This window comes from Sorex fumeus, unplaced genomic scaffold (genome assembly GCF_029834395.1).
Source record: "Sorex fumeus unplaced genomic scaffold, SorFum_2.1 ptg000151l, whole genome shotgun sequence".
Lineage (NCBI taxonomy): Eukaryota > Metazoa > Chordata > Mammalia > Eulipotyphla > Soricidae > Sorex > Sorex fumeus.
The window spans coordinates 2,920,203-2,938,388 of NW_026606208.1; the positions used below are offsets into that span (position 1 = coordinate 2,920,203).

An 18,186-nucleotide genomic window follows, 5' to 3' on the forward strand; every position below is an offset into this window, starting at 1 on the left:
ACTGGAGAATGTCACTTCTGTAAATGCATTCTAGAGTGCTGTGACTTGTCTTTCTAGCACCCTCTTTATTGCCCTCCTGACTCACACAAGGAAATGAAGGTAGTCAACAGCCAACGATCAAGCAGGCCAACTAAGAACCTTGGCCAACCACCTGTGGGACACAGAATCCCGCCAATACCAAACGACGCTGGCAGTCTATCTTTCCAGTCATCCAAGATTCTACCAACATCCCGATTATTGAGACAGCCATGAAGCAGAGTCCAGCAACACCAGGCCCACTTTTCCTGGCCCACAGAAATTATGAGTAGAAAGGTGTGTGTCATTTGCTATCTACAAGTTTCACGGCAATTTACAGAAGGTCTGGGATGAGGATAGTGCAAAGTCTGACTTGATTGGGTGATGTAACACTGACGACGGTGTAAGTGTGTTTCAAGGCCGAGGAGAGTTCCTTCATTCAAACAGTACTTTGGAAAATGTTCAAACAACTGAAAATAAAAAGAATAAGAATGTCCTATGTAAATAGAAAGAATCGGATTAGCATCACTAACTTTGAAATCAGAAGTACGAAAAAGTATTAAAAAAGATTTAAAATACTGGGTACTAGATCTGTGTCTAAGCACAAATCAACTCTGGAACGTGACATAAGCACCACAGTGGACTATGAGTAGGATAGAGTGGTTCCACAAGCTATTTCTACCTTTTAATCTCAGAACTCTAATTGTACACATCTAATTAGCTTTGAAATTTCAAGGTAATTGCTTAAAAGCATTTCAAAAAGTTTCTATAAAGAATATGTAGTAACCGACCAATTCAAACTTCTAATTAGAGAACACTTAGACTGAGATAGTCCTATTTTTGTGCTTTTACTAAGAAGATACTGACATTCCCTCCTGAGTCCTTGCATGACTGAGTTTTTGTTTGTTTCGTTGGTTGGTTTTGGTATGTCCAGTATTGAACCCAGGGCTTGACCAATCTAACACATGTGCTTTACCACCTTACCACATCCCTAGCCCTTTCTGTGTATCGGGTTCAGTCCTCCTCCTCTTCCTCTCCCCCTGCCTTTTCTTCCTCCTCTTCTCCTTCTTCTTCCTCCTCCACCTCCTTCTCTCTCTTTTTTTTTTTTTTGTTGTTGTTCTGTGGCCATACTTGGTGATGCTCAGGACTCACTACTGGCTCTATTCTCAAGAAATACTCGTGGCAGGATCAGGGGACAATATGGGATACTAGAGATTACTAGAGATTGAACCTCGGTCAGCCACATGCAAAGCAGGCAGTCTACACGCTGTACTATAGCTCTGCCTTCTCCTCCCCTTCGCCAACTCTGTCTATTCCCTATATGGCTGTCCATCGTGTATATACTCAATAACTTTTTTGAATATGCTGCTTTTTGGCATTTAGCTTATTTACTTGCCACAAAAACGCACATACCAGTGGAAGGTGAGTAGAAGGGTGATGATAAAACTGGCATTAAAAATACACAATTAGCTGTGACAGGAAACTTAACTCACCTCCCTGTCATACATGGGTCATTTTTAGGATAAGAAATTCTTTTACAATCTGTGTATTTGGAATGTTTCAAATTACAAAACAATATGGGATACGAGAGGTAGCTTGCCGGGCTTTGCCGCGCAGGCGAGATACTCTTGGTAGCTTGCCGGGCTCTCCAAGAGGGGTTTGTCGGGCTCTCCAAGAGGGGTTTGTCGGGCTCTCCAAGAGGGGCGAAGGAATCGAACCCGGCTCAGCATGGCTGGCTGTGCTCCAGGCAAACGCCCTACCGCTGTGCTATCACTCCAGCCCCTATAGATGATCAAAAATTCACTACATCACATATGACACTGGAACTAAAAAAATGTAAAATTTCTAAATTTAAAAAAAATCTGGGATAGTGGAAAATATGATTCTTTTCTTCCTCTTTATGAGGAAATGGAAGAATCTGAAGGACAATGAGATCTGCTTATGCTCTTTCTGAGTATAAACAGAGAAAGGAGAAGGAGGCCAGTGAGAAGGAGGAACTCCAAAGAGACTCCAAACAGATCACAGAGAAGTGCTAGAAACATAACAAAAACCACTGGGCCACGTGGGTATTTTACATTTAAACAAGGAACTTTCGAATAGGTGGGGCCCACCTGAGATCAGCAGGAGGTAAAAGTACCCAGGTCAGGAATCTGAGCCTAGGTGATGCTAGAGTGAGCTCAGGGGACAGCTGGGTCTGAGCAGAAGGAAAGAGGGCGAGAAAAAAAGGTCAAAGACGCTGTTTAGGTCAATATAAAGAGTCTCTGATTCTGCATTACCCCAGGGAGCTTTTAATAAAATGCTGAAAATTTTCACTGAATTCTACAGGCCCTATTATTTCTAGAGACTATACTATTTTGTTATCTCACGGGGATCTACTATCCTCTTGGCTATAATACACATTCATAGATTTAATATGAAATAAAAAGCATAAAGCAAAAAAAAAAATCAAACCTCTTCTATTTGACTTTAAAATATGTCCTCACAGAGAAAGGTTATTAGAGCATGCATGAAACGATGTCTCATTTTGGAGGCCTACCCGCTCACTGAAATAAAAGTCAAAGGGAACAACTGCGAAAAATGCTTTCGGTCTCCTCTCAGCGTTCCTCCCCTGGCTTCTTCTTGGATCTCAACCCTAAGTGCTTTCTGGAGTCGATGGCACGGTGGTCCTGAGTTGACCACCCTTCAAGGACAGAGAACAGAGCCAGTAATGCAAATCACACAGCAAGGTTTACTGTTCCGGCTAGCTGTTACTCAGAGATTTTCTATTACCTACAGAGTCCACATATATTGTTGTTGTTGTTGTTGTTTTGGCCCGCAACATCCAGCCCACCTCCCTGACAGTGACATTCTGGAGACCTAATCTTATTCTGGAGATGTAATCTTTGACAAAAGCATCTGGTTTTTCTGCTTTTCTTGTTCCTGGAAGAGACCTAAGTCACTCAGAGCCTGTCACGGCAGTTCTCCAGCTCCAATGTCCCTACGGGAGACTTGCTAACTTGAAACTCATCGTGGAGAGAGTATGGAAACTATACTTAGACTATGAAAACTGGTAAATGCTGGTCTCTAACCACTACCTCTCCTTTCCACTTGGCGCCCTCCATTCTCTTACCTGCACACCCCTTCCTCAGAGCCTGCTACCGTACACCACAGCAGTCCCAGGGAACTGGAGCAGCCACAGAAGTTGCACCCTCTGTAGAAGGTGCATGTACTCGATGACTTCCTGTGCCCCCAGCAACACCAGAAACAAAGGCCCCCTACCCAGCACTGCCTTCAACAGAGTTGTCGACCTTCTTTAGGTCCAGAAACCTGCATCTTTCATCAGTGGCAATAGTGTTGTGTGTTCCAGTGAAAACAGCGCCATCCACTAATACTTTAGTGTCACGTAAAACTACCCATCACATGGTATTGCAATTTACCACCAGGATGGATACTAAGTCTGATTCTCCAACACCCAAAACAGTGCCTGGCCCAGAGAAGGAAAACAATGAACATCGGTTAAGTTAATGAATGAAGCGTTTGCGATCACTGTTCTGCAATTGCTAAAATGATGACAAATATGAACTAGGATCTCCTGTTGAGGGTTGAATTATGTCCCTATTGTAGGCTAACATTGGTTTGTCTTTATCCCTGGCCACAGGGAGCTTAGGATTACTGAGTAATACCCAGCACAATGCTCCCGAAGCACTCCCATTTCCTCAGTAGCCCTGCACTGCAGCACTGTCCTCCCATTGTTCATGGATTTGCTTGAGCGGGCACCAGTAACGTCTCACAACAAATTACAAGACTTGTTGTTACCGTGTTCGGCATATCGAATACACCACAGGGAGCTTGCCAGGCTCAGCCTTGTGGGCTAGATACTCTAGGTGGCTTGCTGGGCTCTCCGAGAGGGGAGGAGGAATCGGACTTGGGTCGGCTTCATGCAAGGCAAACGCCCTACCCGCTGTGCTATCGCTCCAGCCCACGTTTCCTCAGCCTTCATCTTTAACTTCTCTGTGCTCTGCTTTCTCTAGCTGTTAATCACTCGTTTCCCCTAAGCAGTACCTGTGACTTATAAAGTCTGATTCCTCAGAAATCTCTGAATTTGTATTTGTGAGTGGACTATTGCTTTCCTCTTTCCCTTATGTTCTTTGCACAGTTTACTTTAGAGCAATGACCTTTTTGTATAGAGACAGGAAGACAGTGAATGCTGTGCTTTGGTAACTTGGGAGTTAACTGACTCTGAATAATATTCACTCCCGGGCATCTGTTTTCTTGATTTAAGCCTCAGTTGCCCTTGGTTCAGGGTCCCAACAAGGGACTGGATGGACCCAGGGCAAGCTGTGAGATACCCTGGCATCAAAATGGGCCAGACCAAGAGCCATAATACTTAACTACAAGTTAAGAGCATGGTCATGGACAAATTCTGTCATGATCCAAAGATTAGCTACTGGACTAGGACCCTGCTAGGGTTAGGAAAGACTAATGTGGCCTGAGCACTGTAGTCTCTGATCTACAGCGAGATGTCCCCAGGAGAGCTACCCTACAATCTTAATGTATCTTTTACTGTGTCCATACAAAATGACTAATATTTTAAGAACTAAAATTAAGATGAATGTTTAAAAAGTTGTTGGACTAAAGAAAGGAGAAACACACACCCAGGTGGTATTTCACCCTTGAGTGGATTTTCTGGCTGCAGGAGATCTTTGTCTTAAAAAAAGTTTCCCTAGGAAAGAAGGAAGATGTTATGTTGATAGTCCTACCTCACCTGGGTGTGGTTGCTACCTGGGATGCTTGGAGGTTGGGCGCAAGATGAAGGCAGGGAGATGGAGCATGGAAAGACTAGCATTGGGACAGGAGGAGATAGGAATGAGGGGATGGGGAGCTTAGTGAGACTGGAACAGGTACGCAGGGAGAATGGAATAAATGGGAACTGACCACCAACCAGCCTGGCGGCCTTGTTACCTCCCTGCGCCTGTTGCCGGTTGCTGCACGGCGAGGTGAGAGAGCAGCACATGGCCACTGAACACACGTGGCAGGTGACAGAGACCACGCCACCACTGCTCACTGATTTATTTTGTGATTACACACTTATCACCCTGCGGGTGGAGGCCCAAAGAGGTGAAAGGCTTATTCCCTGGGATCCATGAGTGAAATCGCACTTTGAAATAGGGTCTTCGCTGATATAAGCAAATTAAAATGAATTCATAATAGATATAAGAATACCCTCAATCCCGAAACTGCTGTTTCAAAAGGAGATTTAGAGAAGATACATTCAGGGAAGAATGCTGTCGATGAGAGCAACAAAGCTCCAGGGGAGAAACACAAGAAGCAAGGAAGGGTCCCCCGAAGCCAGGCAGAAGCCAGAGAAAGCAAACAAGCCTCTTCGGGCTACAGTGTCTAGATGATGGCTTGTTTTGGGGAACAGAATTCTATTCCAATACAGATTACAGTCATGTTTTATGCCAGTGCTACCACACGAATGACCTCCTGATATCCTGCTCACATTTAGGCCAACCAAAAGGAAAAGTCATGGATTCTTCATTGCTAGTTTCGACCTTAATCGGTATGGCTATAAGGGTAAATAAACAGTTCATCGAACGGGCTCACACCTGGGCCTCCTGCGCTCGAAGGCTGTGCTCTAGTCACTGATCTCAAAGCTGAAGGTCTCACAAGCATATGCTGTCGCGTGCTGAGCTGAAGGAATATGAAGTGTAGACATTTCTTTGCTGAGATTGCCAGTATTCCATATTTTTCCCACAATTATTTAAACTTGGGACGGGAGAGATGACCCAAGCAGCTGGGGCACAGGGATTTTCTGCAGGACGCCTGGACTGAACTCAGGGACCACACTTTCCCTCGAGCACTGCCAGGGGTACTGTGTCCTCTCACCCCCCAAGCACGGCCGGGCATGCATTCTTCTCTGAGCACTGCCAGGAGTACTGTCCCTTCTGAGCACTGTTATGTGTGGCACAAAAACAATAACAAACGGGGGGGAAAAAAAAAGTGTGTCCGGGCCAGAGTGATAGTACAGCAGGTAGGGCATTTGCCTTACACAAGGCTGACCCGGGCTCAATTCCCAGCATCCCATATGGTCCCTGAGCACCGCCAGAAGTAATTCCTGAGTGCAGAGCCAGGAGTAACCCTGAGCATTGCCAAGGTGAGGGTGAGCGTCCCAAAAAGCCAAAAAAAAAAAAAAAAGGACTTTACCATCATTATTCAGGAAGAACTAATGCTCAGAGGGCAAAAACTCCCTAAAATCCCGCCCCTCTACAGTACCCTCTTACTCATATTTTTATATTTCATCTGCATTTATTATGTACTTTAGATACCTACTGATACATAATTTATTCCTTTTTACAATATCTATCTATGAAAGGGGGGAATATTTCATGAAGATGAAGACAGAGAAAGCAAGATAAAAAACTTTGTAGAATATTTTGAATTCCTTTAGACTAATCTTTAATACAGATGCTTATTTTTATGCCGTAACAATGAATTCAGTATTTTTCTATTATGTATGTGATAAAGTTACTTCTCTCAAAGAAGATTTTAGTTTTGAAGCAGCAAGTTCCATTTCTTGTAAATAATTAGCAAGCCAGGAAGCAGAAATAGCAGAAAGATACCATAAAGCTTGCATTTAAATTTGATCTAAGAGAGAAACTTACTAGCCTAAGGGAAATGAATATATTAAAAGGAACCAAAATATGTTTTCCCATTTCAGTAGAAAATAGATCTAAACAGTATGTTAAAATTTAAGCCTCCTGAATTTACACAGACATTTAAATAAATATTTTTGCGTCTAAGAGGAAGGTACAATAACTCTTTTCTAAAATATCTCCTTCAGACATTCCTCATATCTCCCCCATTTCATAGAATTTTTTCCCCTTAAACTCTGTCACGGTTTTTGGTTTGGCAGTTGTCAGAATCTGCTCCTGGCTCCGTGCTCAGGGGTCTCGGCGGTGCTGGGACTGACCCCGGGCTACCGAAAACAAGGCATGTGCACCGTTCTGTGGAGTAACCTGATCCTAATTTCTTTTTTTGTTCCTGATATTCCTGCTTTAGTTGGGCCTTTAAAATTTAAAATACATTTGATTTTTGAGGCATGTTCACACTCAGGCAAACCATTTAAACTTTCCTAGTTGTATAGCGACACCTGCTGGCCATCTCCTGCCATGACCACAGTGCCCACTGGACCCCAGTTCTGCTTGGCTTCTTCAGTGGCTCCGTTTGTCAAAGTGGATTATCTCATGACTTCTGTCACATCCGAGAGATCTTTAAACTAACAATGCTTGTAGTTTAGGGACTAGGAAAGGCTCTCCACGCCCGTGTTCTCCCTTGAATACGTATCTCACTTGCCTGTCCCTCTATTTCTCTGACTGCTTATTTCCACTCTGGAGAAACCCGTGCTCTCTCCTGAACACGTTTCCCCTCATTCTCTGCTCTCACTTCTAAGCAAGTTTCACTGAATAAAAACTACTTTGTTTTCCTTTAAAAAAAAAAGAAGAAAATAAAACAGAAAATTCCCTAACCATATGGACCCATCAGACACTTTTACAAGTTCAAGACATACTACGAAATATTAGCCTTCTAATTTTTCCTGTCTGTTGAAACATTTGGTACTTCATGACTGTAAAAGGAATTATTTCATCATTATTCAGTTATTCATGCTATAAAACACTAAATGAGAATGGAAGATGGTAGGTAGATACAAGATACCATTAAAATTAATTTCATTCTTTCCTGCCTCGCAAGATGGTGGGTGAAAGTTCGAGAAGCCAGCTCTGAAGGAGAAACTGGGACCCAAGAGCACCGCCAGGAGTGATTCCTGAGTGAAAGCCAGGAGTAACCCCTGAGCATTGCTGGGTGTGACCCAAACAGCAAAAAAAAAAAAAAAAAAAAAAAAAAAAATTCACTCCACAGCTAAAAGTTCAAAGAAGGGGAAGACCTGCTGCAGCCAAAACCCAGTCCTAGTCCAAGGGTTGGCCAATATTCCTGGTCTGTATGTATTCCAGAAAGGCCCTGTACAAGAGGAAGTAGTCAATTAAAAAAAAATTAAGCCAAGATTGAATAGAAAGAACAACAACAAACACTGTCCTCCCATTGTTCATCGAATAGAAAGAAAGAAAAAAAGAGAGGAGAGAGGGAGAAAGGGAGAAAGAGGGGGAGAGAGAGGGAGGGAAAGTCAGAGGGAGAGTCAGAGAGGGGGAGGGGTGAGAGGGGGAGAGGGAGAGAGGGTGAGAAAGAGAGAGAGATTAGGGAAATGTTCCTGTTGCTGTGACGAAGTCAATGGATCGGATCGGGGCCACCCAGGAACATAGGCAGCAGTGCCCGGGGAAGCAGGCAGGGCCAGGGATGGAGCTCGGGGCCTCGTGTGTGCAAGGCACGCATACCACCCCTCTGAGCTCTCTCCCTGTCCAGATACGCGCCACTTGAGAATGCATTCTTCCCATTAGAGTTCACAATCATCCTTAGGACTTATAAGAAAATGACTTTGGGTTCTAGCCCACTAGACCCTTATGTCCTGATACACCATTGCAGAGTTTCTCCCACTGGCAGGCAGCGGACACCTGGGCCCCGGCCGAGCGTGCTCTCCTCAGCAAGCTTTCTAAAATGGCAGGCCGAAAGCAAACCTCGTGTTCTTTTCTGCTTTTAATGTTCTGTGTACTCTCTCCCTTCACACAATGAGCTGATAGCCTGTTTCCCTGTTTAGCTCACTGTTGAGTTATTTGTGGCCTGACTATCCCACGATGCTTATTATATGTGTATGATAGAATACGGGACAAACCCCAATCGATAAAGCCATGACTTATTTATTTATTTATTTACTCTTTTGTTTGGGGTCACACCCAGCAATGCACAAGGGTTACTCCTAGCTCTGCACTCAGGAATTACTCCTGGCGGTGCTCAGGGGACCATATGGGATGCTGGGAATCGAACCCGGGTCGGCCGCGTGCAAGACAAACACCCTACCCGCTGTGCTATCACTCCAGCCCGCCGTGACTTATTTTTAAGCAGTTGTGACAATCATGCTCTGACACTCAGGGACTTCTCCTCTTTGGGGTATGCACTGGCATTCGGGGGGCAAAACCTTTCTCCTCTTTGAATATCACATACAGCACTACGGAAGCTGTCAAAATCGTTGTCAGGGCTCCGTAAGACAGCTCAAAGGGCTGACTTAAGCTTAGCTGGAGCACTGCGTGCCCCCTCCACGGCATTACCGGAGCAGCCCTGAGGTCCTCAGGCGCCACAGATGACGCCTCTGGGCCCCTAAGACTGACTTGTCCTGCTCTACAGTAGCTCTGGGAGCGGCTCCCAGGTTCCCTGAGCACCGCTTGGAAGATTCACACAAAAATAATTCGAAGGAAGTTACTCTGTCACTGTATTTTAAGGCAGGTTCTTCTCTCTTTGTTCAGTTGCCAAATCCTGATTCAATGTGAAACTTCGCTGTTTGAAAATGAATTTCAAAGATGTTGACTAAACCCCCCTCCTATTTAAAAATAAACCTTAGGACTGGAGTGATAGTACCTTACCAGGGTAGGGCCCTTGCTTTGCACTGCCAGGAGTAATTCTTGAGTGTAGAATCAGGAGTAATTCCTGAGCATCGCTGGGTATGGCCCAAAAACCAACCAACCAAACAAACAAACAAACAAACAAACAAAAATAAACCCGAGCAGTGCAAGGTATGTGGTGATTCCAGAAAATACATCCTTCTGGGCTTTGAAACAGCTGCCTATCAAAGTCAATCCTCCTCTATGTCCTTCCAATACAATGTTTCCCAAAATTTGATCTCTGGCCCCTTTTTTTTTTTTTTTACCACTTTCTACATTCCCTCTAGAACTTCCGTAACAAGCATATACTCCTCCCATGTGTTTTTATCACCATCTGTATGCTGGTGGCTGTGAAATCTTCATAAACAAACTTCATGTCTCACTTGTGATCTAAGTCCCTATTTCTCCTTCACTGGGATCATCCAACGTAAAGTGAACCCAGCCGCATTCACTCCTGCCTCTCCAACCTGATCGTCCTTCTTTCCCTGTAAGTCACAGCAGTATCAGCATCGGACACACAGACGGATCTCGGACCCGAGCTACTTGCTGCAGAGATGGACTTTGCAAAAGGTCATTTTCGCCAGGAAACTCCAATTGGGGGCAGGTGCCATCTCTCTGCCTGCCCTCTAGGAATCCTGGCCTCAGAGAAAAGCTCCAGGTACAGGTGGTGGTAGCGGGAAACACCAGGCCTCACGGGACAGGGGAGGAGTCGGTCCTTCTCCTTCCTCCTGCCCCAAGGGGACTCTGAGATGACGCCCACACACAGCCACTGTCTGCTTAAGCTCCCACATAGCCATGATCCAGAGACACACAAATGAATCTCGGACCCAAGCAACTCGCTGCAACGATCTCTCCAGACCCTAATTATTAAAATTTTAGAATTCCTAGAGTGCACGGCCGCTCTTGCGGCCACACAACATTATATTGTATCCATAACAAGCAATGTGAAACACATTGTCTAGCACTGCATTTTCGGCAGGTATGAATGGTGGTGGGACTGGGCTCAGATGCCGAAGGTAACCAAAGTAGAGAAAGAGAGTATTGTGCAAATTGTCTGCCACACAGGCAGGGGAAGGTGTGGAATGGGGGGTGGGGAGGGGATACTGGGGAATTTGGGAGTGGAAAATGTGCAACGATGAAGGGATGGGTATTTGATGATTGCATGACTGAAGCTCAAACATGAAAGTTCTGTTATTGTGCCTCAATAAATACAATGGTCCAATCAATAAAAATGGGGAAAAACAAAAACAAGAACCCAGTATCAGCATCTTCCCCGCCAAGCCCTCCCACTCCTCCCCAGTGGAGGAGGCAAGTCGGGTGGAATCCATCCCCGAAACGACCTCCGAAATCCTCCACCTCTCTCTCTCTCTCTCTCTCTCTCTCTCTCTCTCTCTGCCCTCCAACTCCCTTAGCAGCCATTCAGAGGCATCCGGAATCTGGCTCATTAGTACAAAAACAATAGCAAAGGCTTTCAATTTGGAAGTTACACTAATTCACACAGACACACACACACACACACACACACACACACCACCACCACCACCACCACCAAAACAAAACACTTTCTAAGGAACTAATCTAGCTTCACACAGCATCCAATTCTTTAGAAATTTTTTCCCTACAAGTTAACAAAAAATAATACTTACTTAAATGGTGTAAACAAAAATGACAAAGTAGTTTCTTTTTTCTGAGTCATTTTCACCTGGGAACCAAATAGGAAAATAGTTTATTATATGATAAAAAAGAAAAAATCAATTTCATAGTGAAATTAAAGTATCCATTAAAGTGGTTGTCTGGGGATGGATGGTTAAATATTATGAAAAGAAATGGAATTTTATACTACCAAATTAATTCATAACTAAAGAAAATTTGATCATACAATCACAAGTTAAGAATTATGCATAACAAACTAGCCTGCAAAATAACATACTGTAATTAAACTACTTCTTTAACTCTTAAAAAATAAAATAAACCAAGCTACATTAACAGTATCACAGATTCAGTTAAATTGTTACCTCTTTAAGTTGTTACGCATAAAATAATATGGAATGGCAGAAGTGTTTCAGGTTACACTTCTATGGGCAAATTCCAAATGATAAAAACTTGGCTTTCAGTCTTTATTAGCATATGACACAGTAGTACAATAAGGAACTAAGGAACATTTCTCACAGAAAAAGTCTTTATCTTCAAACTGATTCATGGAAACTATACCTCAGAAATGTAAAACCTTATATCACATTTAGTAAAAGAAAGGCCCTCCTGTTGATCATCGATTTGCTCGAGCGGGCCCAGTAACGTCTCCATTGGAGACTTTGTTGTTACTGTGTCTGGCATATCGAATACTCTCAGTAGCTTGCCGGGCTCTCCAAGAGGGGCGGAGGAATCGAACTCGGGTCGGCCATGTTGGCTGCGTGCAAGGCAAACGCCCTACCGCTGTGCTATCGCTCCAGCCCAGTAAAAGAAAAACTTTGATTATAACACAACATTTAAAGATAAATTCTAGAAAATCATTTTAAAAGATAATATCAAATATTTTTACTTAATATATTTGCTATGCAAATTGCAGTAGCATCCATTTCTCTGTGTGTGTTTGTGTGTGTGTGTGTGTGTGTGTGCGCTTTACCTTGAATTGTTCAAGCATCTGTACAGCATTTGTAAACATACTCTCTGCCTTGAACAAAGCAGTATTGTTAAGATAATTCACAGGTAGGATGCCCTGTAAACAATAAATATTAGTTAAAAATTCGTTTTATCAAATCGTAGACTATTCATTTAAACCAGTCTCACAACAAAAGCAAAAGATAGACAAATAGATTTCTGAAATAATCATTTTGAAAACCACAAATGAAAATGATGTTCTATCATTTTTTTTGACACAAAGTAGATCAAGCATACAAAGAAAAAGAGATTAAGTTCAATAAAATCTTGTATTCATTTAAAGCTGATTTATGTGTTGGCAGTGCACTAAGTGCTTTCTGTGTACCAAAAAACTACTACGGTGGCGTACCAAAAAACTACTACGGTGGGCCACAGCATACTTGAAAAGGAAAAAGGGCGTGAGGCACAGAGGAGGAAAGCTTTGCATGCTTGAGCCCTGACTCAAGCACCACATGCTCCCGGACGCCCGGTAGGAGCCCCTGCGGCCCCGAACACCAGTAAGGAGGAGTGTCAGCAGGCAGAACAACTGGGGCTCTGCGATGGGCCACTGCCATCCCTTACTAAAGGAGACGAGGAAGCCAGGACAGCTCTCAGGGGAGTCCAGGAATTCTACTAGTCAGAAGGGAGAGGACACCAGGCGAGTCGCCGCTGTCCCCAAGGAGACCAACCCAGCCGGGGACCACACTCACTTCCTCTTTCCAGTTCTCTGCAGCACTTGACCACTGCTTGGTGCCAAACCTTCCTCTGATTCATCCTGGGGCTCCTGAAACTTTTTCCACCCATGAATCCTTTCAGCTAAGGAACTTTTAAGTAGCCTCAGGGCACAAAGGATATAAAACAGGTAAACTAGTTTAACATTTGCTGGTAATAAATCATAACAAAATTTGAAATGACATTTAACGAAGTTTAGAGAGCCCATGTGGGGCTGTGAGCCCAAGTTTAAGCAGGTAGGATTTGTCAAATCAGCAATCTCTTTATAGAAGCCCTTTCAATGGATTCCATCCCTGCTGCTTGCAATACAAAGTATTTATATATTTTTATAACATAACTCAAATATACACCTACATACATGAACGATAGCACAGCGGGTAGGGCGTTCACCTTACAAGCGGCCAACATGGCCGACCCGAGTTCGATTCCTCCACCCCTCTCGGAGAGCCCGGCAAGCTACCGAGAGTATCCGATATGCCAGACACAGTAACAACAAAGTCTCCAATGGAGACGTTACTGGGCCCGCTCGAGCAAATCGACGATCAACGGGAGAGCCTTTACCTTTACCTCGAGCAAATACATTTTGGAAAATATAAACTTTTGGGGAAGGGGTCTTAGGAATTATATCTGCAGCACTCAAAGGCAATTCCCAGTTCTGTGCTCAGGGATCACTCCTCAGTGGTGCAGGGTTGAACCTGAGCTCCTGCCTATAAAGCACGCACTGAGTCAGTCGAACCCCAGAAAGCAAAATCATTTAAGAAAACTTATTAGACTTGTTCTATGTTTTAGACTATGTTTAGCACACAATTACAGTATACGGCATTTTAAAAAAGAAAAAGGAAAATAGCTTTAAATACATTCAAAAGTTATTCATAAAGACACATAACTAAAATTACTGTTTGGTGACTTGTTAATCTTGAGATATGACAATAAAATTTTATTCCTTACCACTGAGTTAAGGGGAAAGGGAACTCCGATAAGAGAAGCCATCAATGGTGCAACATCAGCCTACAAAGAAAGTTCAAATCTAAGAAGACTGCAGATATAATATAAAAAATTTTAATGCAATTATAGATTGAAATATACCCATGATATTTGCTATAATTTGCTACGTTTGAATATTTATTGATATCAATCTCTAACAATATCATTTGAAATAGGTAAATGAGTTTATGAAAAATTTAATTTGAAAAGAAACTTAAGAATATAAATGTACTCTCTTGAGCATGTCTTAACCTACACCTACTTCCTCCCTCCTTTTATTTCCCCAGAAAATTTGCTTTACTTCACCGACAACAAAAGAACCCAAATGCATAAAACCCACTAAAGCAAAAGGTCATTTTCCTAGGAGATAAAAAGCTAGACTCCTTCATCATTTTTTGGCCAACTCTTTAGTGTTAGGACAATAATTCCTTCACTACGAATTGCAATAGCAGACTTATCTGAAGAAATAGATGCAGGAACTCAAGAACGTATTATGAGATTTTGCCAAGCAGTAAACTGCCCAAAAGAGATTAACAGGCAGAGGCCCGGGCTCCTGAGACATCAGACTCCACATCTGGGTTGGGGTCACTCCCCTTCCTGTGCCGCTGCTTAGTCACGGCCTGACGCCAGTGCTGCAGGTCCTCATCACCCCTCAGCCCCTCTGACCTGCTGCGACACCGAGTTATCCCACAGACATTCTCTCTCCGGGAGCTAATGCTTCCATTTCCCCAAAGTCATTGATTACTTGTATATTATATAAGTTCTCAGCAAAGTGTCTATATGCCAGTTTCCAATCCTTGCAAATCTCTGAGCCAGGGGGAATTGTAACATTTCCCATGCCTCAGCTTATCAGTTTTTAAAGGATACTTAAAAAATTTCTGCCTTCCGAAATAAAACACACACATACACAAAGAGAGAGATAGATGTTTGCAAGCATGTGTGTATGTCTGTGTGTGCATGCGTGTGTATGAGTGTTCATCTGCGTGTGTATGGAGGCTGGAAAGCTAGCACAGGGGTTAAAGTGTTTGCCTTGCACACACAGATATATCAGACGTGTGTGTGTGTGTGCGTGTGTGTTTATCTGTGCCGGTGGGTGCGGGGTGGGGGGCTGGAGAGATAGTACAGGGGTTATAGTGTTTGCCTTGTGCACTCAGATATGCGTGTGTATGTTTGTGTTTATCTGTGGGGGGGGTGCTGGAGAGATAGCACAGGGGTTACAGTGCTCGCCTTGCACACTCAGATCTGTGTCTCTGTGTGTATCTGTGAGTGCGTGTATGGAGGCCGGAGAGAGTACAGAGGTTAAAGTGTTTGCCTTGCGCAAGGCTGACCCTGGTGCGATCCCCCGCATCGCATATGATCCTGTATAGGATCTTCTGAGAACCACGGGTGCGATTCCTGAGCACAGAACCAAGAGCAAGCCGCGACGAGCACCGCGAGATGTCACCCAAACCTTCTCCCAGCTTCCCCTCAGTTTCTGCTTCACAGAGTGGCAGGAATAAGGGAGACTGAGCGAGTCGGTTCTGAGCACCTGGGCCCTGCAGGGAGTGACAGCTGTCCCGCAGCGCGCTCACTGTGCCTGCTCTCCACACTCTTCTTTGGCACCCCGGACACTGGAGCCGGCCTGGGCCTCGGTCCTCTCACTCTCCTCCACCTGGACTCTCCAGTAACTACGGTCCCGTAGGAACCAGGGAACTCCAGCGGTCTAACTGCCTCACTCCGGGCCCCTCTGCCGGGCTTCTCTCTAGGCCCTTCGTGCTACGTCAGCGATATTCTTCCACAAAATCCCTCCTCAGGTCACTCTCAAGTTTCTCACAACCCCACAGGCTCTTAGGGTTAGCCCCCCAAGCCCACACGGCCTCCCTGGTTGAATAACTACCTCACGTGCCTCACATCACCCCATCACTCTCAAGGCCCGCTTCCTGCGGAGTACTTTCATTTAAAGCCCCGTGCACTCACCCCAGTGCTCCGTGCATGTGCTGCCCCCATCCCCGGGCCCCTGCCAAGCCTCCTCCTGCCCTGGCCTGTTCCCACCTGACAGCGATTCCCGATTTCTCAGCAAGCCTCTGCTGACCACACATTCGCCCTGAGCTCTAATTAGCTTCACGTTTGGCCCTACTGATCACCAATTCCCTGTTCATTTGTTAATGATTTGATTAGTACTTGTTTGATTAGTACTCACCTAGACTGGATACTTCTCAGCACGTGGTTGGGTCTGCCTTTACTCACCCAATATATCCATGACACAATCATTAATGATTTAACATTCCTGTTTGCACAATGTTTAAACACACACACACACACACACACACACACACACACACAGAGTGTGGGTGGAACAAACAGATACTGAAATTCTAACGTAGACCTGAAGTAGGAGCACTTGAGAGAGCAACCATTAAACCCATAATTAGTTTCTGATTATGAGACAGACTGACTATATATAATAGGTTCTTGTTTTATGGCCTTCAAATTGTCACTAGCCTTTAGAGAGTGATTTTTATCATAAACTAACAAAACTGTTACATTTTTTCCAATTACAGGGTTAATACACATTCATGCTGAGGAGACCATGACTAATATGCTAAGAAAGAACAGGTTTTTGTGACCACAGGCTTGAAAACAAGACCCCAGAGGTTCCCAAACTTACTTGGCCAACTGTGCCCTTTTCAGAAAAATTAAAATAAAATAAAAAATAATTTAAAAAAATAATTTTAAAAAAATAAACATAATTTTAAAAGAATAAAAAGAAAAACTCACTCAGCCCTCTCCCAGAAATCTATCTTCTTTAAAATGAACAAACAGAAAGGAACTGTTTGTCCCCACCCTGGCCACACACACACACACACACAATTAGTGCTGCACCCCTGGATTGTGCCAGTGGCTCCAGGGGTGGCCCCACTCTTCTGGAAACACTGCCCTAGATCTTGGTTTACCCACAAGCCAGGAAAGACAACCTGAGAGGTCATCTGTGGGGTCGGGGGATAAAATATTCCAGCACTGACGGCTGCTCATATAGTCCAATGTCAACAATGAAAATGCCATGCTTCACAGCTAGAGAGAATGCTACCAGTCTATGTTGACTAGGTTGGCAGCGTATTTTCTATTAATATAAAACTTTCTGGCTCACTCCAGCAATCCGGGGATCTCTCCACAAAATAGGAGCAGAGCTCCTATACCACCAAGCAACCATTCTTCTTACCATTTATCCCCCAAACACTAACGCATTAATTTGAAAGGAGAGATGCACACCCACGTTCATCACAGGACTTAGTATAAGAGCCAAGATATGGAAACAACCCAAAAGCCCAACCACAGATGAGTGCAAACAGAGTTGTGGTGTATACATGTGATGGAATATGATGCAGCTTTAAGAAAGAACAAAATCACGCAATATGCTGTACCATTCCAGGTGTATGGGGGGCTGGGGGAGTCTTGAAAGGGAGAAGAACTGGGGTGCAAAGGGGAGGAGGTGGACACACTGGTGAGGGGTGGGTGTGGTGTTTTGGAATTGCGTACACAGGAAACCCATTGTTTATAGTACTGCAATTCACAGAACCTCAATCCATAAAACAATTTCTGGCTGATCAATTTATACTTCTGTCACCTTTTCCCCATCGCAAATGTCAGGATCCTGGGCAGAATTGAGTTTTAATAAAAAGGAAACAATAACTGACATACTTTAGAAAAGAACTCTGAAAGGGGTTTTATTAGATCTGTACTTAAAGTAACTAAGCAAGACAACCATGACAAGAAATCACAGAATTTTAACAGGCATGCCCATTTCAATTTACATACCAGTTCTTTAATTCACCAGTGTTATTTAGAGGAAGGCTTCCACTTTCAGTTTTACTTCAAGCTTTTTTTTATATATATTGTTAATAGAAAGATTAATCTGATTAAAATATTTACACTGAAGGGATTTCCTTTGGTAACTTAAATGTTTTTTAAAATCCTTTAATCAGTTTTTTGTCATTCAGGTGCATCGAGAGTGCCAGCCCCCAGTCTGCTCCAAGACTTCTGCTGTGGGGACCTTATGGAGTCCCCCAGACTGAGGAAGCCCCTCCCAAAGACTCTCACCCCAAACCACGCATTAGCATCCAAACATTATCGCAACCCCTCATCCTTATCAATCTCAAGATTTCTTGAAGAGTTCGAGTTCAAGAGTTATACCTTTCCTCAAATATGTCTATTTTAACCCTTCTATACAAAAGGATGTAGCATGACCAGTGAAGTAACATCGGAAGAGCACAAAAATAACAAATTAGATCAGACCTTAGATATCTGACATCTT

General features: G+C 43.8%; 1 protein-coding gene across 1 annotated transcript in view; it reads right to left on the reverse strand.

Moving 5' to 3' along the window:
- PIGN (phosphatidylinositol glycan anchor biosynthesis class N) overlaps window positions 1-18,186 on the reverse strand; it is a 121,359-nt gene that overhangs the window by 79,656 nt on the left and 23,517 nt on the right. Inside the window, exons 11-13 of the mRNA XM_056106954.1 lie at window positions 13,860-13,919; window positions 12,166-12,258; window positions 11,189-11,244 (exon numbers count right to left, since the gene is read on the reverse strand). Coding sequence (XP_055962929.1) covers window positions 11,189-11,244; window positions 12,166-12,258; window positions 13,860-13,919 — 209 coding nt within the window. The remainder of the gene's footprint in view (window positions 1-11,188; window positions 11,245-12,165; window positions 12,259-13,859; window positions 13,920-18,186) is intronic.